The following is a 23,669-nucleotide window of genomic DNA, read 5'->3' on the forward strand; positions in this document are numbered from 1 at the left end:
TTTTGAGTTCCTGGGGGTCGATTTACTCCGGAAAGGGTCATACAAATCGATTCCGAAACGAAAAATTTTCGGCTCTGAAAATGAGGAAAAAACTAAGGCTAACCCCTTTGGATTTTTGGCGAAAATTTCGACGACTCTGAAAAGTGCTGCAATAAATTTTTGAAGGCACTATTCCGACGTAATTTTGCGAGAGAAATCGATTAAGCGCAGTCCCAATACGCTGCGAGCAACGCCTGAGAAGTTACAGGCGAAAAACTGCTAATTTTCGTCCTCATTTCTCTGCTGTTGATCCTACGCTCTTTTTCATGTGTTTTTTGAGTTCCTGGGGGTCGATTTACTCCGGAAAGGGTCATACAAATCGATTCCGAAACGAAAAATTTTCGGCTCTGAAAATGAGGAAGAAACTAAGGCTAACCCCTTTGGATTTTTGGCGAAAATTTCGACGACTCTGAAAAGTGCTGCAATAAATTTTTGAAGGCACTATTCCGACGTAATTTTGCGATAGAAATCGATTAAGCGCAGTCCCAATACGCTGCGAGCAACGCCTGAGAAGTTACAGGCGAAAAACTGCTTATTTTCGTCCTCATTTCTCTGCTGTTGATCCTACGCTCTTTTTCATGTGTTTTTTGAGTTCCTGGGGGTCGATTTACTCCGTAAAGGGTCATACAAATCGATTCCGAAACGAAAAATTTTCGGCTCTGAAAATTAGGAAAAAACTAAGGCTAACCCCTTTGGATTTTTGGCGAAAATTTCGACGACTTTGAAAAGTGCTGCAATAAATTCTTTAAGGCACTATTCCGACGTAATTTTGCGAGAGAAATCGATTAAGCGCAGTCCCAATACGCTGCGAGCAACGCCTGAGAAGTTACAGGCGAAAAACTGCTAATTTTCGTCCTCATTTCTCTGCTGTTGATCCCACGCTCTTTTTCTTGTGTTTTTTGAGTTCCCGGGGGTCGATTTACTCCCGGAAGGGTGATACAAATCGATTCCGAGACGAAAAATTTTCGGCTCCGAAAATCAGGAAAAAACTAAGGCTAACCCCTTTGGATTTTTGGACAAAATTTCGAAGACTTTGAAAAGTGCTGCAATAAATTCTTTAAGGCACTATTCCGACGTAATTTTCCGATAGGAATTGAATAGGCGCATTCCGATTACGCTATAAGCTATGTTATCCCCTTAATTTTTTCACACTTTGAATTAACAATCCCAGATTTTCAAAACGTACGTATAAAAATGTAACAGGTATCTACTGAGCCACATGGGCGTCGATCGGAGGCATTTTACCGTTGCTTCGTACCCATCTACATGAGCGCCTTGTTTTCCGCCGACGGCGTGGCGCTGCTGTGTCAAGTTGCCTTCGCGTCCATATGATGCTCGTGAAAATCACGACACTTACTGTGCATTGCAGTCGGTAATGTATAACCCTACTATGTCCCAAGACCCACCAAATTCTACGAACGCTGCGTTGACTAAAGCTATTTTCAGTCAACGAAAGCTACTAGCCTTTATCCCAAGTCGATAGCTTTCACGTATTTCCTGCATTTTTTTACTTTCCGTCACGACATCGTTTCACGTATGAATACGTATTACGAATCGTTGACTAAGTACATATCCTCAGTCAACGCACGAAGTAGCTATCAAAGCCCACGATAGGGTTCAAAGTCATACAAGTCGCTTGACTATCTGGCTGTCATGAAATGCAATTTTAGTTTATGATTGTTTCATTCTAGCGCAGTGCGCAGTCGCATTAGGCAGTGACATCAAATGTGTCAGGTCTGTGGTGTCAGTTGAGAGATTCCTCACCCTGTTATCGTTTTATCTGTCGGGTAGTTTGGTAGGTGGATCATTTTAATAATTTAACGAGAATCATGGCCGACACAACGGTGGACGCAACACGGCGCCTGAATGTCAAAAAACAAACGTTAGACGACGCGTACGCGGCGCCAGCAAACTTTCTCGAAATCGATGTGATCAATCCGATCACGCACGGCGTCGGCAAAAAACGATATACCGATTACGAGGTTCGAATGAGGGTGAGTACTACCGCTTATTCATTCTCTACTCTTGTCATCCTGGACGATAAGAGGTATTTGTGCTCAGCAGAATCCACCCAGTCCTCTTTGATCACCACGTCAACACAATTAGTCAATGTCCCTCCCCCTTAAACTGGCACATGGTTCATCAATTTTAAATCGAATTAGTGCGTGATATTATTCTTATTTACTAGTCGGAATATCTTGGGGTCTGTTGGAAGGCTTTATTAAAGTTTCTCTCCAACTCTGTGCCTTGACATTGAGTACACGTTATTATTTGTACATGTTTTTCATAATTGCTTAACTATCAGCTCATTTGTTGCTGGTCCATCAGCTGAACGGTATACAAGGGCTAAATAGCATGTTTCAGGAAATACTACCACGAAGGTTGGCTGATAATATTCATGCTATACTCCCGTTGCAATGATTCATTTGTAATTCATGTGGTAATCTATTCCTCTTATGCCTCTTGTTTGTCATTGAACTGCTGATAATCATAAATAAAATTTTTCCTATACGTACAATTTCGTGGTATTTTTACAAATAGGTTTCACAATATTGACAATAGACTTATGTGCAAACAATAAACATAGACTATAAATTACTTTGAGCAAGAACTTTGTTTCCTTATCTAATATTTGGCATAAGATAGTAATTAGTCACGTTCGGTATGTCTAGAAATAGCATTACTTCGATTTTCCCAATGAAGCAGGACCTGAAAACCATTGGATAATTTTAAAAGTCACTTCTCAGTACAAAGCCAATCTCATCCATTCGTTTGAATGCTAATATTTCAGTGTAGGTATTAAATTTACACTGATGTACGATATAAATTGATATCTCAGCATGAATACTTCTACAATGATGACTTTATAAGTCAATGCTTAGTTCAGTAGGATAATATACAATTTCTTAGTCGTAGCAACAATAAAAATCTGCAAGTCTGAGCCGAGTGGGTCAACAGATTAATAATACTTGTTTCATCTGAATTTGGTAACTACACCAATCATGTGTACTTTGATTTTTTACTCTACTAAATAAAAGTAGGTAAATGTTATGATGAATTATTAGCCAGCGTTGAGTACTACAAATACTCTAGTCTAGAAGAACATTCATAGCAGTACATTTTATACACTCGATTTTGAAATATTGCACTAAAGTATGATTGCCTAAAAATAACTTTAAGAATTATTTATTTTTCAAATACTGTAAATGTAACATAACCAGTTTTATAATGTACATCATTTTAACGTGTTGCAGACAAATCTCCCTGTATTCAAAGTCAAAGAGTCCAGTGTGAGAAGACGATACAGTGACTTTGAATGGCTCAGAAACGAATTGGAACGAGATAGCAAGGTTTTGAGCATTTTCCTATGACTAACATTTCTGATAAGATTTGTGAGAACTTGTTCATCTCACACATAAAAATCCTCATAAATACTAAGAAATTATTGTTAAGCTGGAAATTTTAGAAACACTAAAAGATTATGAATACGCCCCACCATAGACAAAAATATTGACTCATTGATTATGGTGTACAGATAGTAGTGCCACCATTGCCTGGCAAAGCATGGAAGCGTCAGATGCCATTTCGAGGTGACGATGGAATCTTTGAAGAAGACTTTATCGAAGACCGGCGAAAAGGTCTTGAAATTTTCGTGAATAAGTAAGTTTTAACTTACAATATTCAAACAAAATTAGAGGTTGAAGGACTTTCAAGTGAAATGCAAACTATTTAAATTTTCAGAATAGCTGGCCACCCATTAGCGCAAAATGAACGATGTCTCCACATGTTCCTGCAAGAACCCGTTATAGACAAGAACTATGTTCCTGGAAAAATACGAAACACGTAAAGTTGATCACCGTACCAAGTCGCTTATGTAGCCACGACAACTTCAATTAAGACCTTGAAATTTTTCTGATTCTAATTACTTTAAAAAAAAAAAAGAAAACATTTAATTGTGCATTTTATTGGCGTGAGCTAAGCTCTTAAATATGATTATTTCTCTTCATTCTTAATTGCTACTGTGACGGATTACAATTATAATTTTTTTTTTTATATTTGTCTAAATTGATATTACTATGAAACGTAAATTGAGAAAAAGAAAAATATTAATATTGTGATAAGAGATGGAAGATAAACGAAGAACCATTTGAAAACCGTACTAAAGTAGATAATGGTGAAATCAACTACTGCTGATTGTTTTATGTTTTTTTCTTCTATATAATTCACTTCAATGATAGAGCAGCTTCACAGGATCAATTCCACAGTGCATTAAGAATAATTCATTATTTCAAGTTTGATTAACTTAGCTGTGCCAGTATCTATAAAGGATACATTATTTCAACATATTCGTATATGCATGTGTCTACCGCATCTATACGATTAATGGCAATGTCACCGATAAAGTGTCCAAATCAGGACAGACTGGTGTAAAACAATTATTCTAGAACCCAGTAATATCAGACTTGACTGTTATATTCATTCAATACCAAATACTATGCAGTATCATTATTACTTCAAGGAAGTATACTGGAAGAACTTTTAAGATAAAGTTCATCCAATACAATTTATAACAGTCGAAAAAAGCATCAAAACTGCATATTTGGTAATAAATTATAATAATTGATCATATATTTTCATAAAAGTTAATCAAATTAATAATTTCGAGTTAGATTTCAATTATTTAATTATACTGCAATGAAACAAGGTTTATTTCTTGAAAAATGATGAAATAAATATTAGGTATCTTTCAGCACTTTTTACATCATATGTTTTAAACGCAATTTCTTTCACAATTATGAATAGCCACAATTTTATTTTGTCGCCGGACCTTGATGCAGTTGACTATCAAGCTCACTGATTATTCAAAAATAAATGGGATTTGAAGCTGATATTTGATCAACACTAAAGATGAATGAGAAATCTAGAGTATTAATTTAATTGATATTCACGTCCCCTTATCATCTATTGTACTGTTGGATTGGTGTTCTCATCATATTAGTAATTCGGTCAAGTGTACCAAAAAGCTATCCCAGTTTCGAATTGATCTATTAATTCATGTGACTAGTTTTGCTACAGATCCTGGCACTTTCCTGAATGTTTGAAAGTGTAACAGTTATCTTTTGTAAATATCTTGAATGCGGTTCTTTGTAAAATATGAAAGGAAGAGGAAGAAAGTCGAAATAAACCAATTTCATGCTAGCCAAAACCATGAGACAGTAGCAGTTAAGCTTCTTTGTTGGATTAGTCTTGCAAAAAAAAAAAAATATGCAGAACTCACGTCTGAGCAAGATAACGCGCTCGACAATTATTTATTGAAATTAAAGTCGTGTCTACAACAAATATAAACTCACAGACCTCTGTTCACATGTCAAGGTATATAATGAGTATAAAAAAAAGTATAAGGAATATTATCGTCTATAAAGTAAATCTATTTTCATAAAAGGAGATCAGCCTCAAGTAGCATTGAATGTTTACAAATGATGCTGGATCTTGTAAATAATAATTTTAAATGATTTGAAAATATAGCTTTTCCTTGTAATTATATAGCTGCACTTATGTAATCAATTCGCTCAATTTCGTATATCACATCACATAAAAAAAAAGTTACAAATTTAGAGAGGAAATTGTATAAGACTTTTCATCAAAGAAGTCTACCCGCTATAATTGTAATAATCTATTCGATTACAAAGGCGAATTTGTATTCATTGTTGAAATAAAAACGTGTAATTAATTGATACACGATGTTTTGTTATGAGAATTGAAAAATGATATACCTGATGTTCTGAAATAAATCGAGGAATTTTTTGTAAGAATATTAAATATAGCAATTTTTCATACTTTGCAATAAGAAGATACTTTTTAATCACGTAAAAAAGGAGTAAAATTAAAAGTAAATATTGTCTATTTGATACATCATTTTGAAAACGTTAAATAACTCGAATCACGATCTGTTAGGTTTGTTTACAATACTTGTAACAAATTTCGGTTTAATAGTAGATTGTGCAGCAAAGAGGCAAAGTAGGTCTTTTTACTCTGAGCATAAGTTTGCAATATGAGTTGTAGGTAAGCGCGTACGCGAGCCGAAGGTGAATACTGCAAATACGCGTGGTGAAACTGCCTCCATGGTGCTCACGATACTTTATGTAGAAAAAAAGTGTGGTTTACAGGTTTTTTTTTATAGCAAAATACAAGTAAGAGTACTTTTTAAATACTAGGACGTAAAGTTATACTTTTCTGTACGCCGATACTCTTTTTTTGTACTGTTGTAGAATTGATTACTTTAGGTACAGAACACAGGCCAAAAAAGACATGTAAACCATACTCGTGTTACATAAAAGTCATTTTTCAATATTTTCTCTAATAACGAATTGTTTGACTGGAGAATATGGTACTGAATTGTAATTATTCATTCTGTATCAAACTTATATAGGAAAATTTCATATAAAATATTATATGTATAAAAAAAAAAACCAATCATTTATATTGATTTCAAGTTTGTTGCCTTCTAAAATGAATTTAAAGTAAATTTTAAGCTCAGATCAAAATTTAGTGAAATGTCAGTGTCTCGACTCTAGCATTTCATGAACACATTTTTAATTAATACTTGTATCAATAATCTATACCCGTAATTTATCACTAATATAAAATCCGTGATTAATTTTTTGTACATCATATCTATAATATGTTAACGAAAATTGCAGGCAACATTCTTCTTTGGATCTTGGGAAAACTGGGATCCTTCAAATACTATTAACATTCGTAGTTTTTTAAGGTGTGTGACTTAAGCAATGCTCAATTAAGAACAAATAAATTCAAAGAATTAAACAATCCATTCCGTAACTCGTAACACTAAAGTGCGATTTTATAAAACCATTCATGAACCTAAGAAAATGCGTCGCTCTACTAAAAGTATCATACACATTATAATCAATAATCGAAATCAATCATTAAGATCACTTTTTCTCTTAATGTAATCAAGGACACTAAAGACTGTCGGCACCGTAATTCATTTGTTAACACTCAATTGATATTTTAAGCTGCTAATGTCTATTTTGCGAGCGGTTACATTCTTATCATGTACCTATAAAAACTTCGGACGTAAATAGTAGTAAAATATGGTATTGTAGTATATATTATATTATTATAGCATAGCCCAGTAAGACTTGATCGTCTGAAAGAGAAAATTAATTTTTAAGTTATGTTCTGAGATCTGTTAGAACTCCCTAAGTTACATGTGTTTATTATTCTGTATGCATGTATATTGTTGCACCCTGAGTTTTTAAGTATATATAAATAAATGAGATAAATGAGTAATACTAAACTGCATCCCAAATTTAATTGCAAAAAAGTATCCTTTTGAGTAAGTAATTTCCGCCACCAATGATAATTGTTTTTTATCAGAGTAGAACTTTACATCTCAATTAGAAATAAGAATTCACGAAAGTACAATCGCTCAATACAGTAACTAACTTTTATTACTTTTTCAACTGATCAGTTGACATACTTGAATTATATCACATATAAAATTTATCTGTTGCTTATTAAAAGTGTAATTCTTCTTTATATTAACATTAACAAATGCACAAAGGTCCGATTTTACATTACAACAAATCTTATACCTTACTCGTTAAACTTATACATGCCAAGTCTAGTTTGTTGCATATATCATTCTTTTAGGTATGCATCGCAGAAAACATAAACAGTGATTGAATCCGTTCAATATATCGATACGATATGAAGAGAAAATTATTAATAATAATTAAAAATCATGCGGCATCACTATCTATATGTTTTGGTAAACACGAATAATCACGGCTGATGACAAGAAGGCTGGGATGTAATGTACACTTATTTACAACACATTATCTTATTTTATAATGTAATAAATCAACTTAATTGCAGTTTGATGTGAAGTATAAGAGATATTTAGAAGATAAGTTAAATATTGTATGCAAATTTGTCAATTGTTCTTCATTTACATGCATACGAAATTTTGATAGAGGTTTAACATATGTATTTCCAAATTGATTGAATCTAATTTGAAGATCAACATACACTTATTTATCGTTAATATAGCTTATCTTAAATTCAATTATCATTTTGAGGAGATATTAAATTTTTTAATATGTATATTACCACTCAACGTTCTCATATAATTTCACCTATAAGAAACACATTAATGCCATGAATTATGCCAAGTTTGTCGTCGCAGAATTGAACTGTTGTATTCATTTTTATAAGTAGGTGTGTTCCGATACTTATGAATAAGTTATTTAGCATAGAGGCTCAGTATATTAAGTTCGCTCACAGCGTGAAATTAGTCGTTTCGAGTATTTCAAATAAATCGTAAAACTGAAAACTTTTGTATAAAAACAAAAACCATGAAACCAATATTTGACATTCCAACAATGAGCGTCTCACGAAAAAATTCTCAGTAATATACATTACATGGGAGTATATTTGAAACATGAAATTACATAAGATATACTGAAAAAAGTGGCCCAAGAAAAACGGTGGGCACAAAATTTGGTTTAAGCTTCACTGGAACGCAGAAAGATGGAATTTAAATACAACAGTGTAAATTATAAAACCACGATTGATTTTTAAGACAACTAAGCGATCTATTAGAGTTAATTAAACTTCATTATATCTATTAAAATATCGAGAGATGAAAAATAGGGAAAAAGCAATACTATTGATAACAAATGGTAAGTTATTTCAAATATCGTTGAATGAAAAGTAACGATGTTATATCGATATAACGGCTAGCAATATTCTGTTTATGCCTCGAACATTCTATTCACTTAAGAAATAAGTATAATAATATTTTGAGAAACAGACTTCGGGTGAAATATGATCCATACTGTTAATGTACTAGTCGCTGAAACAGCTTAACGCAATTATATGTATAATTCGTGAGCCACTGCATTGACAGTATAGCAATCTATCAGGTGACTTCTATATTTATTTGGATATCAAAGCTATCTTTGAAAAATACTTTTGTCATAAAAATATTAAAGTAAAATTAATATATCTCTGAGTAATGCTATCACAAAACCATGGGAATAGAATATGTAAGGAAATTATATGCTAGTATTAGTTATCATAGTGTAAATATAATTATTTATATACATATTATCATATCGTAATAGGTATCAAGTAAAACTAGTTCTGTCAATGCTATTCTATCTGTTGTACAGACTTTGTTAAAGAATAATTATTTTGATCTATAAACTACCGAAGTATGTAGAAAATATACATGTAGGACTTTTCTGTATGCAACGTGTGTTGCTTACACCATTATGATACTCATCGTTTACACTACCTAACCACTCGTATGTGGAGAAAAACTGGTTGACTAATGTGGATTACCGATCGCCTCAGGTAACTGATTCTCTGATATTTGAATAAGTATAATATATGATTTTCAGCTACATCAATCAACTGAAGATAGATTATTATTACTAAATATAATATGCATTGAACACAACTCCCACATTTTGAGCTACAGTATTGAAAAAATTTTGAATATCGGTAAAATTTAGATAGAGATTTCATGCGGCTGATGCACAAGATTGGAATGATCATATGAATCTAAATTTAAAAACACATAGGCATAGATAATTTATGTAAACATGTATCTGAAAATTAACGGCCGTGATATTCTAAATTCAGAAAGTAACTTCTTTCTAATAAGTCATATGATTCAATCCCTTCACGCATTGTAACGCTGTGAGCAAAATTTTAGTGTACTTATTTTTTTTCATTTTTTGTTGTTACATGCCCATCCAATATCTTCGAAGCGAAAATATGTTCCAAAAATTTTAATATAGATATTCTGCCTGCCCATTGAATACAAAAGTGTTTCTTTAAACAACACTCGTTACATGATTGTATCAGGACGGCAATATCTTTGGGATAATTAACAGGAGATAAATTCTATGAATCAATGTGTCTGTGACATTTTATTTACCATTCATAATGCAGTAACCATCTTTAGGTTTAAATCGCTTGGTGTAATTTCATTGCATATATATCCAAGCCTCAAATCTAGAAAATACCCAATATCTAAACAATATCACGTGTGTTTTTATTGATTTGGACTGCAGGGTTGAACCACTTTTGGGAAATATTTTATTTTTGACCATTGTCATTTTATTCTGTTGATTTTTTCTTTTTTAAAGCATCTTTGCGAATATACTAGAACATTGGCCACATTGTGTAATTAAATTTTCCCAAACGATTGATCTTTCTTCACACAGTAATACAATACTGTAAATATACAAAGGGGCACGTGGTATTTACGTATATAGTATGACACCACTACTTGTGAGATTAATTTGTGTTTTTCTTTCCTTCATCTATTCACATTTTTACAGCATTTTTTTACATTTTGATTAGAATATTTTAACAAAAATCACGATATTTTCTATTTCCTCATTCAAGTCCAATCAAATTGTAAATTGCAACGCCATACATTTAAGTCCACATCAACCCTAAGCTTACTTTTATGTCGATAAAGAAACATTGGTAGTACAACATATGTTAAATTGTATTGATAGCAATTAAAATTGTATTCATGTACTCGGATGGTCCATTCTCCACTTTCGGCCTTTTGAAACACATTTTATGCAGTTAAGATCGGTTATTGATGAATTTTTTACTTTCAGTCACTCATAAACAATGAAAGTAAAGCGAATGAAGAAAAAATGTATTTTGCAAATACGATCTGCTAGTTAAAAATATAAAATTAATATACAGAACCTTTTATGGCTATCTGTATGTGCAGGCAAGCAGATCTGTTACGTAAAATACAAATATGTCATGTTATTTCCTTGTGCCATTTCTGAAGCTTTCATCATTTGCATACGAATATTACCTGATACTAGTAGGCAATAGTGTACCAAAATTAATTACACATGCGAAATTAGGTAGTTCATTGTTTTACTTTTTATGAAGCAGATAGATAGATAGATAACTGGTTTGCAATCATACATTTTTTTCTTTTCCGCGTTTCTAATCATTTGCAACAATTTCGTGGTATGTATATCGCCAAAATAATAATCACGGATATAATGAGCCACTATTCAATACAATCTGCCTACAGTGTTGTGTGTCTCCATTGTACCATTATAAAACTATTTATATTTATTAGCAAGTATTTATACTTAAATTATGACGAATTGTACTATACATGCTGTACAGTCATTTCTATATTTTCTCCAGGAAAATTATTGTATATCTTTCTGAAACTTCTGATAATTAAAACTCAATCGGACTGATACTTATATGAGAAGAGTATAATACATATGCACTGCATGAATGAACATTGTCAAAAGAAATCGGTCAAGATCTATGTATCGATATATCATCGATTAAATACAATCGCTAGTAATTGAAGAGTTGATTATTAGACTCAAATGTAAATAATCATTGTTATTCTTAATCTTATCTGTCTTTATGTGCTTGATTAGGTCACAGCATCAGATGTCTTCTACCTTTAATACGATTTACAAGGTTACAAATTTTTAGAGCTGGACCCAACTTCAAACCCATGTACTTCATCATCATGTCTGAGTTCAGAAGCAACAGCGCCTTACCATCAATTTCCTGTCAAAGATTAAAATTTTTGTCACGAATAATAGTATAATTCAAGCTTTCCTCTCAAAACAAACATTGTCATATGTTTATGTGAATAAGACCAGAATTGTTTTAAGACTTGATTACTTAAATTTGACATTCACATAATACTGGTATAGTTTTATATTTTCATTGAGATCATTAAGGTATCATTGGAAATGTGTTACTATGTTTTATTATGAATATTACAAAATTTTACTGTAACTTACATGTTTCCTGAAGAGATCTGCATGTTGACCTAATGCAGGATCCGTTGCAGCTATATATTGAATCACATCCTCTATAGTCCACTCAGCTGGTTCTGAAGAAGAGATTCTGCTAGCTGGACTTTCGGATTGTGTCGTTGACGTGGCTGCTTCTAATTCTGAAATAAAATTTTAGCTATTTCTCAACAATACTTTGAAACAGGCTAATTTGATCACACCTAATCTACAAATTCCAGTTGATCTATCTGTGGATCTCTTTCCTCTAAAATCTGAAATCAATGTCTCGGCAATTCTTACCAAGGACCGGCTTTCTCGGTTGTTTGGCTGCTGTGGGTGAGGTTGGTATATTTGTAGAAACAGGACCAGGACTTGATTGAAGAGGTGGTGCAGTGGTTGTGGGATTTTGTTGGCTATCAGAGGACCATCTCCGTTTTTCAGCTGTGCCATTAGGCTCGTCTCTTTTGTTGGATGTCGATTGCTGTACAGGACATTTTGTACACTGTTCCTTTCGTCTGAAGAGCATATGTTCACAAGCACATAGATCCTCGAGTTGTCTTCTGATGTATGTGTAAAAATCTTCTTCTTCTAAAAACACTGGTAACCTTACAGATGTTGGTTTGCTTTCAAGAGTTAGATTAATGCACTCTCCTTCGCCCCGTTTCAGCAAGCTTAGCATTTGCCTCGGGCTGATTGCTGCCATTAACAAGGCTTGAAAAATGTCTCTTGTCACACTTAGCATTGGCCCTGAACCAAATTGAGCTGGCATAGCTTTTACTTTGCGAGGATCAAAGTAAGGACCAGATGAACAATTGTGATTCACAAACATCGTTACTGTAACAAAAGATATACACATTTCAGAACAAAAATTTCACATCAATATCAGATATTTCTAAAACTCCGTTGAATCTTCAAACTTGAAAACGATGGTTACATCATTCTTCAAAAGTTCTCATACCATTTTCAAATTGACGAGTTTTGGTATTTGCCGTGCTTGTATCTGGCTCCGTCGCTGGTTGGGGAGGTACGCTCGATCCTGCTGGGCTCACTAAGGCTACTGCTGGCTCTCCCCCTGACACGGTGAGCACTGGCAAGACATTGCTTGTCCTTGATTTGAATCTGTTTTGTCCAGTTGCTGTAGCAAAAATATGAATATTAACACATCGATCAAGATTGATTTAATTAATATAATACTTCTGTGATAATTCAAAACTTGTTCAAAACCATCCAACTTATAAATTTTGTTACACAAGAAATAACTGTGTTTCAGTATCAGAAAAATAAAATTTAATTGGGCTTACATTTTTGCCTTGGTGGCTGTAAGGGATGTCCGCTTTTGAAGCACCAGCCTGCAGGAAATATATCCCGAGAATCGAAGCGGCACCAGTAATCAAAAGCACCTCTCCATCCATCAAAAGTTATGTGAATAACATCTTCCTTCACAGCACCGACAGTTGCTGTGCATATAAGTTGTGGATTTTTCTTATCAATAGCTTCGAGCTTGTACCCAACTTCGAAGAGATTGGAACGTGGATCTTTTGGTTCTCGTTTAAAAACTTTAGATGGTGCCATTTCAGCGCCATTAAGCGTTTTCAGAAGAAACATTGGCCAGCTAGATGCATTCATCCGGAAACCTAGCGGCGGTTGTAACATTCCACCAGATTTTTCACAGTGACCAATCGGATGTATTTCATTGCTATCTACCAAGCGCCAAAAATCGTTTTTGTTGTCCGAACCATCAAGGCGCAATCTTAATCTGGGCCCCAAGACTCCAACTACCGTTGCAATGCATGTAGAAGTCAAGTTGCGAGGGTCCAATGCCTCAAGTTTCATTCCCATTTTGAATTCATTTGTTGGCGGAACTTCGTGCTGTAAGTTTACAGTGAAATATCAGTTCAGTCAATCGGTAGATTTTATACTGTGTACGAAAGGAAACTAAAATGGAAGTTAATAATAAGTAGTACCTGTTTAAAGCAATCAATAGGTGCAGCCACACTGTTGGTCTCTTTGAGATATAATTCCCAATCAAACGTTTGGTACGTCTCATACTGGAAAGGACCAGACGACGTTGAAGGGGGTTGAGATACGGTTGGTTGGTTATTGGTGCCAGTATAGGATTGCGTTGTCGAAGGGATGCTACTTCCACTAGGGAGGCCAGAAGGTGCCGGAGAGGCTGCAGGCGATGGTTGTTCACCATTATCTATTTTTAAAGAAACATAGATTAGAGTTTGAGATAATGTTATGAGAAATACAATTTTTCATCATATCGGTAAACGTTAATGAGTCTATTAATCTGTAATTGTCACTAACTTTTTCTTGATTCACTCTCTTTTTTCTGATGCTTATTAAGACAGAAGGAAGAGCAAAAATCCTTGGTGGGAGTATCTCTCTGGTCCAGTCTGACTGGAGTTCCTCTAATCACGTTGTCGCACTGAACGCACGCTCCTCTGATGTAAGCCTTACGACATTCGGATAAACAAGTTTCTGAACAAAACTCTTTTTTTCCATGCTGTGTCGGCAGTACGTATTTCAACGGCTGCTTTGTTTCTCCGCACCACGTACAGGAACTCTTTGGTTTTGGTGGTCGACCTGGGCCTACGTTGAGATATTAACTTTAAATAGTGTTCGAAAACTACATGCTGCGATTGTTCAGTCATAAAACTGATTGTTTGAAGTTATTTTTCAAAATACATGGTTGACACGTTTTTCTTTTCAAATGAATGATGTTGATATATTGTTACAATTTATCTTCCATGTATGGAAGATTATTCAGAAGGTATTAATTTCAAGATAGTAACAATTCAATACAGCAATGGAGATGTACATGCTTATTTACGAAAAAATGCATGAAAAATTGAGAATCGAAGGTAAGTAAAGAGATGTATAATATTTGAATAATCGTGCGATTTTTATTGAAGAATAAAAAAAAAGACATTATTAGTGAAAGACAAGGTTATTTAGGTATTATAACCGTGTGATATATCGTACCTCGCATTTTCCCTTGGTTTGCAGACATCCTGGCCGGTGGTAATTTGGCTAATAATATAAGCCAGAAACAAAACTAACCACCATGAATGATTTATGCAACCAACTAACAATGACACCTACAATCAAAAGCATTTGCATCCATTAACGATACACATTTTGGCATCTAGAGGCTGCCCTCAGAGCGCGGAAAAAAGTTCCCGGGTTGAAAATAATACCGGCTCAATCGGGATCGCACAGTATAATTATATGAATATTATCGATCCGCATTAAGCACTGATTACGTAGTACGCTTAAAGATTATTATTCCCACTGTATTTACGTAGTTTTCATTCTGATAATACTATACACCCACAAGCACAGATTCTACTGTCAACGCCGCCATATTGCTTTTATTTAGCCGCGCGCGGTGTCTCTAGGAACCAAATCCCCTGTCCGTCCGATCTCGAGCCGACCGCCACCACGGTGTAAAAGATAGAAGGTGGTGGACTGCCCTATTACACTCCGCACGTAAAGTTCTGTGATTATTTTACTAAGGTCCCATGGCTCTCCGCCAGGTGTCTCACGTGACGAAACCCCAGAATGTAAATTATAATGGTGACGCTGTGCCGTTGACCACGGTTGACTGATGAACATACTTCAGTCAACGATGCCACGCACGATTATGTTTTGGTGTCGCGGTGTAAGAATAGATGGTTATGAAAATGCATTTTTTCCGTATATTATTTATTTCGTATCTGTTCGATCATTTTATTTCCGCTTACGAAGCTGTTTATTTGTCAGGTGCAATTCTCGATTGCCCCGTTGTTACAATACGTTGACTTATGGGGGTGTGCTACCGTGTACACAACTGCCACTACGGGTATCGACATTCGGAAACACCAGTATCATTAATTGCATGGTTCTCCCGACGACTACATTTATTCAGAAAGTGGTATTGTATATTCTTCAGTCAACGACACGAATAACTTTTGCGTGGCGACACTGTTCCAAAAGTCATTTTAAATTTTCGCGGTCGGTGGCTTTTCGGCCAATGCGACACCTGGACTCGACTGATGTTATTTCGTAAAATAAGCACAACATCCAGCGCGAGTCAGACCACCTCTTATTCTGTGAACATGGGTCGATGGCTCGGTGATAGGGAGACGACTGATGATTTTGGCTAGCGGCGAGCTCGGCATCGCCTCCCGCGAATATGGCAATACGTTCAGTTTTGATCCGAACTACCGTAACTTAAACATGAAGATACACAATCGATCAATTCAGATACTTTCCCCATAACAAACGGTTCCAGTGCTCGAATTGTCTTTTCACCTAAAAGTATAGAACCTGCTAGGTATTCATTGCCCATGAAATGCCGACGTGTTCTATACTATACGTGATTCTTGGAAGAGATAATTCCTTCGAAACTTACACCTCATAACTATGCGATGTCACTCGTTCAGTGCGCATTGTTCGATCAAATGACATAGCACCCATGATGTAAGAAAGTAATAGCATTCAATTATCTTACAATCCGCATGTATCTATTGAACTGACACGAGTTTGAGAGAGATTAGCACAGTTCGATTTTTACATTCCTTAGGATTGTACTTATCCTGTTCAAATTTGAGAGTATGCAAATTAAAGATTTACGTACCCTATCGTTGAATGGAATTGAATGCATAGATATATCTAGAATGCTTGAACGCCACTTTTATTACTTCAGTAGAATTTTCCGATCTGCTATTATATAATATACTTTAATAAAATATAGATTTCCATGGAAAATAGGATCACAAGGTAATTATCACTATGATATATGCTGAATCTGCGTATCCGCAAGCTTTACAAACCTGAACAATAAATATTAAGCGTACTAAAATATAATTTCAATTATTTTGAATACAAGTGAATACTATACCTATACGCACATATGTAATATTATATATGACTACATATATGCATATGTCATTTTAGAAAAGTTGAATTCGAAATTAAACAACATACTTATGTTCTATCAGAACCTTGCTCTTATAAACTCGATCATACATATAACTATGACAGATTCTGTATTCATCATCCTAGATTGTACTACAGCAGACAGCTACAGTAAAGGATATTAGACGTTCAATTTAAACGTTGACTAATTTGGATTGCGAGATATGATGCAATACGCTACTTTTTGCCAACTATGACCTATAAAGTTTGTTTTCCTGCTTGGTGTTGTTTATACTTCTAGGTATGCAACTCTAAACTTCATTACTGCCAGATGCTGCCTTGGCTTTCGGTTGCTGCTTAATGCGGTAGTCAGAAAGTGCTGCCTTGATTGCATCCTCTGCAAGCACTGAAATAAGTCGATTCAAATTTTATATTAGTTTATATCCCTACTAATGCAAGTTTAAAAAAAGGTTAAAATGGATATTTCAACATTTCTTGCCAAATCCATTTTCAATAAAAACTGAAATTGGAAACTGGCTGGTATAGAATAAAAATTATAGATTTAACTAAGTCTACTCTATTAAATTACCAGGTAGCTTCTGTAAAACTATACAGTTTGTTGTTTAATGAGTTAAATAAGTCTTGAGCTATGTACACAATGCCATAGTCGGATGTAATGAATTTTTTGTCACACGAACGTCTTTTTAACATTATCGCTCAAATTTTAGGTCATCAAATGAGCCAAAAAAAAAGAATCAGACTAAAAGAATCAGTAGATATAGATTCTAAAGGACCTTGAAAGTAAACGTGAATTTTTTCAGATTTTTAGTAGCGCTACAAAGGATTAAAAACCGTGACTGGCCCTGAAAGACCCAGGATGCCGACGGAGATAGTGAAATTACACGTTATCCGTGCAGGGTTAACTATTTCTTGCCAGCTACTTGGTTACATTTCTGATTCATCGGACAAATCTTATTTTTAATAACGATATTCTTGGCAATTTTGTTATTAATGTAATGGCCTAAAACTTACTCGAACAATGTAGCTTGACTGGTGGAAGGCAGAGTTCCTTTGCGATGTCGGTGTTCTTCAGCTTCAATGCTTGGTCAACCTGGTTATAAATATAAATATTGATTAGCAATGTTGAAAGTTTAATTTACACACACGGTTGATCGAAGCATGAACTTACTGTTTTTCCCTTAACCCATTCGGTAGCAAGAGAGCTAGATGCGATAGCTGATCCGCAGCCAAATGTCTTGAATTTAGCATCAGTGATCTTTCCGTTTTCGTCAACTTTTATTTGAAGTTTCATGACGTCGCCACATGCCGGAGCTCCTACCAGACCAGTGCCCACATGTTTGTCATTCTTATCAAGAGAACCAACATTCCTCGGATTTTCGTAGTGATCTAACACCTGGATAATATTGAGAAATACAAAGTTTGTGACATACGGAAAAGTTATGAAGTAAATAAGTCCGAAGTTTTGAAAATGCAATCTGAAATCAACAATGTCCGAACTTTAGGGAATAAAAAAAAATGTATACTGAATTTCTTACACTGTTACGCAAAATGTCAAATAGCGAATCGGACATTACGGCAGGTTATGAGGTATGAAATACTTACATTTGCATGATATGACACGACGGGTACACTTCGGGATAGAACACTTGCCGTTTCCGTGAATTTTTTCGGCAAAACGCGAAGTAAAGACATGTTTGTTCAATATTCACTTGTCCTAATGATTCGCGGTTGTCGTTTACGGAACAGCTGAGACGAGCGTCCAGAACAATTCTGAATGATACGCAGTGCGCGTCGGCAACTCATGAGCGCTTTGCGCATGCTCTGACGGCTTCAGTAATCTCAGTCACACGCATTTTCGATTTTCAATCTCGTTTCCAAAGGCCCAGCTCATCGCGGGAAATTCAAAATATACCTGTATACTGTTATACATACAATATACGTTGACTGAAGAATCGCAATAAATCTTCAGCCAACGTCGTGATCTTTTATTTCTACTTATTGGCGAATTTAGCCAGAATCTAAAATCCGTGAGAGAGAATGTAACTCGCTCTTTATCGTTGGTTAATTGTAATAAACTACTTTTCAGGTTATCAGTTTCATAGTTATATTTCGTTTCCAAACTGAAATTACAACAAAACCTTATCTTCGTAATTGAATGTAGTCGATAATAACCGAATTTCACATTCAGCGATGATTTGAATACTAATTTGGTATATCAAATTATACATAGTCTCATATTATAAATGATTTTAACAGGGGTGGATGCATGTAATGTACGATTGTATATTGTACAAGTGTGTAAAATTGCGATTTTACGCACATGTTTCATACTTTATTTTTGACACAGTATGCATAAAATCCGATTTTTCGTACCGTTATTATCATATATTTCGTACTGTATCGTAAAATAGCATTTTTCGATACAGTGCGTAAGATGTAAGTAAAGTGTTTAAAATCTGATTATTTCATGCATACTATGTCGAAAAGTACATAAACAAAACAAAAAACAAGAACAAAAATTGATAGGTTTTGTGTCATGGATATAGCAATGACATATGTTTTTTAAACGATGAGAAATGATTTTGTTGTAAATATAGCGTAGTATATTTGAATGCGTTAAAGGCCAACGAGCAGTAATAGCGTTAATATTAGATGCCAGAAATTTTAACTCTATTATTCCTGATGCAATAACTAGATACATGTATAATCTTCATGTTCAAAATAACAATTTTCTTGGGTATAAGAACAATTCTGAGCAGTGACTATTTACAAGATGACGAATTTTTGCATGTAGTTGTGAAAACTCGGTTACCGTGGTATATACATTAATTTACAGAAAATTCATGCAAGTTATGTTTCTAAAATATTCTGTAAAGCTTGTAGTTAAATTATTTATCAGTTTGGTCATGTTTCTCGTGTTCTATCTTATTTTCTTTTTTGACAAAAAAAACTCTCAGCTGCATGATATGACAGAAAACAAATAATATTCATGCATTTGATTTTAAAATCCACATATACTTGTAACTGAAATACTGTCCTATGTTGTTATTGGAAGAATAGGCAGCACCTGTTTCAGGTTATAATATTAAACCACTTTTTTTTGGGACCTCAAACTAGTGTACACATCTCATAAGTTATCACAATAATAAACAGGAGTTGCCATTTTAAGGAACTACAATATTGGTATGCAGAAAACTTAAATTTGAACCTAGTAAGTCAAACGTAACTAGACTAAAAAAAAAAACAACATATTTTGTCCTTAACGATTAGTATAATTATCTAATATCTATTCTATGCAAAACATGTAATAGAGTACATATGGTGTGATAAGATATTTGATGCATACTGAAGGAGATACTCATTAAAATGATTAAAAAATAATTCAATGTGATAAAAAATAAAGTTTCAGTCCAGAAAATACACTGCACTTCACTCCACATATCTAATAGTGTGAGTATACTTATCCTGCTGTTGTGCAGTATGCAGTCAAATTTCTGTATATGACAATGGGTTACCATAGGAGGAAAAATTTGTTTACGATGTTATCAACATATACAAAATAAGTAAGAGAGTAAACATGATTTTAGCAACCACATTATAACTTAAAAAGTGATAAGAGAATAATGATTCCTTCACTTCATCTGGCCACCCAAACAAATTTTCACAAAAAATGCCAGCATTTCAATAATCCTGTAAATAGTGCTGTTTGTGTAGTGCAGGGTATTTATATCTTATTCATCTTTCATTTAAACTTGTTACTTTTAAAGATTTCGTCACGATAACATTTCTGTATCTGTTTTTGTGATACCAATTTTGAAAGATAATAAGAAATGACGAAATACGGTTTGAAGCAATAATAGAGACAGGAAAATATTAGTAAACCACGACATCAGCTCAGTTCCCTAAAAATTTTCTTTTATACCGTAAATTATAAGACTTATTACCTCATCATATCGGTCATATAGGTAAACTTCAAAATAAATATACGGCAATGACCTTTTTACTTTAAGCACCAAAATTTGTTGTGTTTAAAGTTTGTATACATTTTGACTTACGTACTAAGTTTACTTGTATATCACAATATTAATGCACCGCCTAGCATTACGCTTGTCTTTGGGATGCATTGACTCTTCTAACTCTCCTCTAATAAATAAACAAATCGTTAGTTATTAAAAGATAGTTGCACTGTTGCTATGGTTGACCTTTTTTCCAACAGTTCGAGACGAGGTTCTAGTCGGTGTCGGTCTTAGCCTGTAGCCTCCAAGATTAGTTGTAGTGTTCATAACAGCCATATTGGGTGCTAAAGTCTTCAGGCACTTAGCAGCTTCCTGGAGTTGTTTCGACAGAATTCCATTCTTTAATTTTTCTGCATTCAATTCGCGCCTAAGTTGTGCTTTAGTTCTTTTTCCAAAAGGACATAAGACTCTGTGTTGAATAAGCATTACTACTGAAGGCCTCATCTCAGGCTTTGGATGAATCATAAGCTGCAATGATAAGGACCTTGTAAATTAAAATATTGAAAATATACAGATGAGTGATAAATTTCTGAATATCCAGGCATTGATATTTGATACATTATTAACATTTTTCTTTTTCAAGTTAACATGTAGTTTGCAAAAATAATTTGATTATTACTCATCGGGAGTTACCTTCAATAGCTCGTTAAAATCTCTACTATATTGTGGCAGTTCCTTTAGCTTCCCATTCCTAATTTCATGCCAATCAGGACCATTTTTAGGTAAAGCGCCACCACCCCCAGCTTCATAAACAGTCAATCCCAATGCAAAGATGTCGGCCTTAGGCATGTGAGCCAAATCCTCATGTAAGATCTCGGCAGGTAAATATCTGCAATCACCCTCTTCAAATAGCGGATTGTTAATTGAAGTAACGTGACCCAAGTCTCCAAGTTTATAAGTGATTTCTTCTTCAACTGTGTCTTCCTCGTCAAACCCATCATCTGCAGAATCGTAGTCGACAGCACGTAGTCTTTTTTCCTTCGATATAAAGATATTGCCTGGCTTAATGTCCATGTGGACTAGTTGCATTGAATGTAAATATCTGAGTCCCTCAGCAATATGTATCAGAAGTTGACGCAATTCTGCTTCAGAAAAGTTCCTTTTTTCAGCCTGTAGTTTTGAAATTGCATCAGCCAAACTGCCGCCATTACAATACTCGTTTTGAATAATCATGTGATTGTCTTCTGCCCATGCAGAATAGTAACGAACTACATGTTGATGTTTGCCAAGTACGGCATGCGCATATACTTCATTGAGCGCATTTTTTTCATTTACACTTCCAGCAACTGGTTTGATACTTTTTTTCACTGCATAGATGCAACCATCTAGCCTGTTAATACATTTGAAAACGGATCCAAATTCCCCAACGCCAATCAACTCGAGCTCCAGAAATTCCTGATGATATCTAGATATGTTCGACTCATGAAGTGCTACACGTTTAGTTGGTTGCTCTAGTTCAGTGTCTGAATGTTCTGAGTCAACTGAATCTGTAGATGGTACTCTAAGCTCAGGAGAACTGGGGATAAGAAAAACAAAATTTTTTTATTGCATATGTAGATAAATATTTGCAAAGAAAGTTCCATTGCATAATAATTTGTACTGGAAAGTGATGAACATACTTGTTCAGACTCCGCTTGGACCTTGTTCTCTTCCTAGCAACGAGCACCATACCATTTGAAGTAAAAGGATTAACGTTAGCTGCAGGCTTTTCGGATTTACTATGGTAACAAGAAGCGAGAGGTTTTGGTTTCTCTGTGTGAAACAGTTTCAAACTTCTAGATGGAAGCGGAGTGAGAGTAGTACTTTCCTTCATCAATGTTTTCGGCGTTGCTGGTGAGTCAAGCAGTCTAAGCGCTCGAACGCGCTTATATGGTGGACTACATGCCATTGAAATACTGGTAGGTTGCCTTCTTTCGTAAGAAGGTATGCTAATTTCTGCCACACCTAAAATAATATAATAATATCTATTTACATAACATTTTTGAAATCACAAAATAAATATCTACTTGAAAATTCTGAATTGAAAATTCTTCGTCAAAAAAAAAGTAGGTGACAACTCATATTTCCAAAGTACTGGCACAATAAGAAGTTGAATTTTCAATTAGATCCAAAATATTAATAAATCATTCAGAGACAGGCATGAGAGGAACCGAAGCGGAATCCATACTCAATGCTCACTAAGAATAGTCCCTAGACACCGGACAGTGTAAATTGCCCAATCATTTTCGGATGTGTTTACGATATGGGTAGCTTAAGTTTACTACAGTATTAATTTTGTACATTAACAACCTGAACCTGAACCGTTCGATTGACAGCTGATATTCAATTCTTCATCCTCGATGTCACTGGCGTCAAAATTCAGTCTTTGCGCTATATCCATATTTCAAGTTGTCACCATCTGTCCACTCAAGAGTTATAAAAGTCACAAGCGTTTTGCAACTTATAAACCTTCAAGAAAAATTGATAAACATACAATACCGACCACGTTACTTCGTTACGGCGGGCGTCTCAATGCACCACGGGACTTTTTTTTTGAGCAATCACACGCTGTTGTTGTATATCGCTCTCTCTCACTCCCGGTAAACGCGCAATCTGATTGGCTCCTTGCCCCTGCAGAATCATGGCGATCGTAGCGTCATCTGCATCCATTATTTTTCTGCTCGACTTTCATTCACTGATGTTTCAAGAATTTCTAACATATTTTTTACAGACGTTCATAATCCAATTAACCTCTAATTTGATAGCGACGTCCTGAATCCATATGTCATCAATACACTTGTATATTGAACAGATAGTTCAGGATTTTTTGTCATCAAGTAACGTCGGCAAATATGTGTACAGTGTG

The 23,669-nt window shown here is 34.7% G+C and overlaps 4 protein-coding genes across 6 annotated transcripts; 1 reads left to right on the forward strand and 3 right to left on the reverse strand.

Annotated features, from left to right (window-relative positions):
• Positions 1 to 1,735: 1,735 nt before the first annotated feature.
• Positions 1,736 to 5,423, forward strand: LOC124408459 (sorting nexin-12). Its single transcript, XM_046885373.1, has 4 exons — positions 1,736 to 2,033; positions 3,294 to 3,389; positions 3,575 to 3,699; positions 3,781 to 5,423. The coding sequence occupies exons 1-4, from the start codon at positions 1,869 to 1,871 to the stop codon at positions 3,884 to 3,886; spliced, it is 492 nt and encodes a 163-aa protein (XP_046741329.1). The 5' UTR covers positions 1,736 to 1,868; the 3' UTR covers positions 3,887 to 5,423.
• Positions 5,424 to 7,491: 2,068 nt separating this feature from the next.
• Positions 7,492 to 15,357, reverse strand: LOC124408460 (polycomb protein Scm). The gene is made up of 8 exons (XM_046885374.1): positions 14,871 to 15,357; positions 14,193 to 14,477; positions 13,847 to 14,082; positions 13,184 to 13,751; positions 12,841 to 13,017; positions 12,183 to 12,716; positions 11,889 to 12,043; positions 7,492 to 11,649 (listed from the first exon to the last, which is right to left on the reverse strand). Exons 1-8 carry the CDS (start codon positions 14,896 to 14,898, stop codon positions 11,515 to 11,517), a joined length of 2,118 nt encoding a protein of 705 aa, XP_046741330.1. The 5' UTR covers positions 14,899 to 15,357; the 3' UTR covers positions 7,492 to 11,514.
• A 1,190-nt stretch (positions 15,358 to 16,547) lies between these two features.
• Positions 16,548 to 18,591, reverse strand: LOC124410081 (iron-sulfur cluster assembly enzyme ISCU, mitochondrial). Its single transcript, XM_046888206.1, has 4 exons — positions 18,411 to 18,591; positions 17,977 to 18,201; positions 17,820 to 17,898; positions 16,548 to 17,193 (listed from the first exon to the last, which is right to left on the reverse strand). Exons 1-4 carry the CDS (start codon positions 18,498 to 18,500, stop codon positions 17,099 to 17,101), a joined length of 489 nt encoding a protein of 162 aa, XP_046744162.1. The 5' UTR covers positions 18,501 to 18,591; the 3' UTR covers positions 16,548 to 17,098.
• Positions 18,592 to 18,855: 264 nt separating this feature from the next.
• Positions 18,856 to 23,327, reverse strand: LOC124410078 (wee1-like protein kinase). Of its 3 annotated transcripts, XM_046888199.1 has the most exons (6): positions 23,307 to 23,327; positions 23,114 to 23,229; positions 23,010 to 23,014; positions 22,444 to 22,763; positions 21,458 to 22,340; positions 18,856 to 21,292 (listed from the first exon to the last, which is right to left on the reverse strand). In XM_046888199.1, exons 2-6 carry the CDS (start codon positions 23,202 to 23,204, stop codon positions 20,978 to 20,980), a joined length of 1,614 nt encoding a protein of 537 aa, XP_046744155.1. In that variant the 5' UTR covers positions 23,205 to 23,229; positions 23,307 to 23,327; the 3' UTR covers positions 18,856 to 20,977. The 3 variants fall into 3 exon arrangements, with proteins under 3 accessions (XP_046744155.1, XP_046744156.1, XP_046744157.1); XM_046888200.1 differs by lacking the exons at positions 23,010 to 23,014; positions 23,307 to 23,327 and having other exon boundaries at positions 22,444 to 22,768; positions 23,114 to 23,299; XM_046888201.1 differs by lacking the exons at positions 23,010 to 23,014; positions 23,307 to 23,327 and having other exon boundaries at positions 23,092 to 23,194.
• Between the last annotated feature and the right edge of the window lie 342 nt (positions 23,328 to 23,669).

This window comes from Diprion similis, chromosome 8, assembly GCF_021155765.1.
Source record: "Diprion similis isolate iyDipSimi1 chromosome 8, iyDipSimi1.1, whole genome shotgun sequence".
Lineage (NCBI taxonomy): Eukaryota > Metazoa > Arthropoda > Insecta > Hymenoptera > Diprionidae > Diprion > Diprion similis.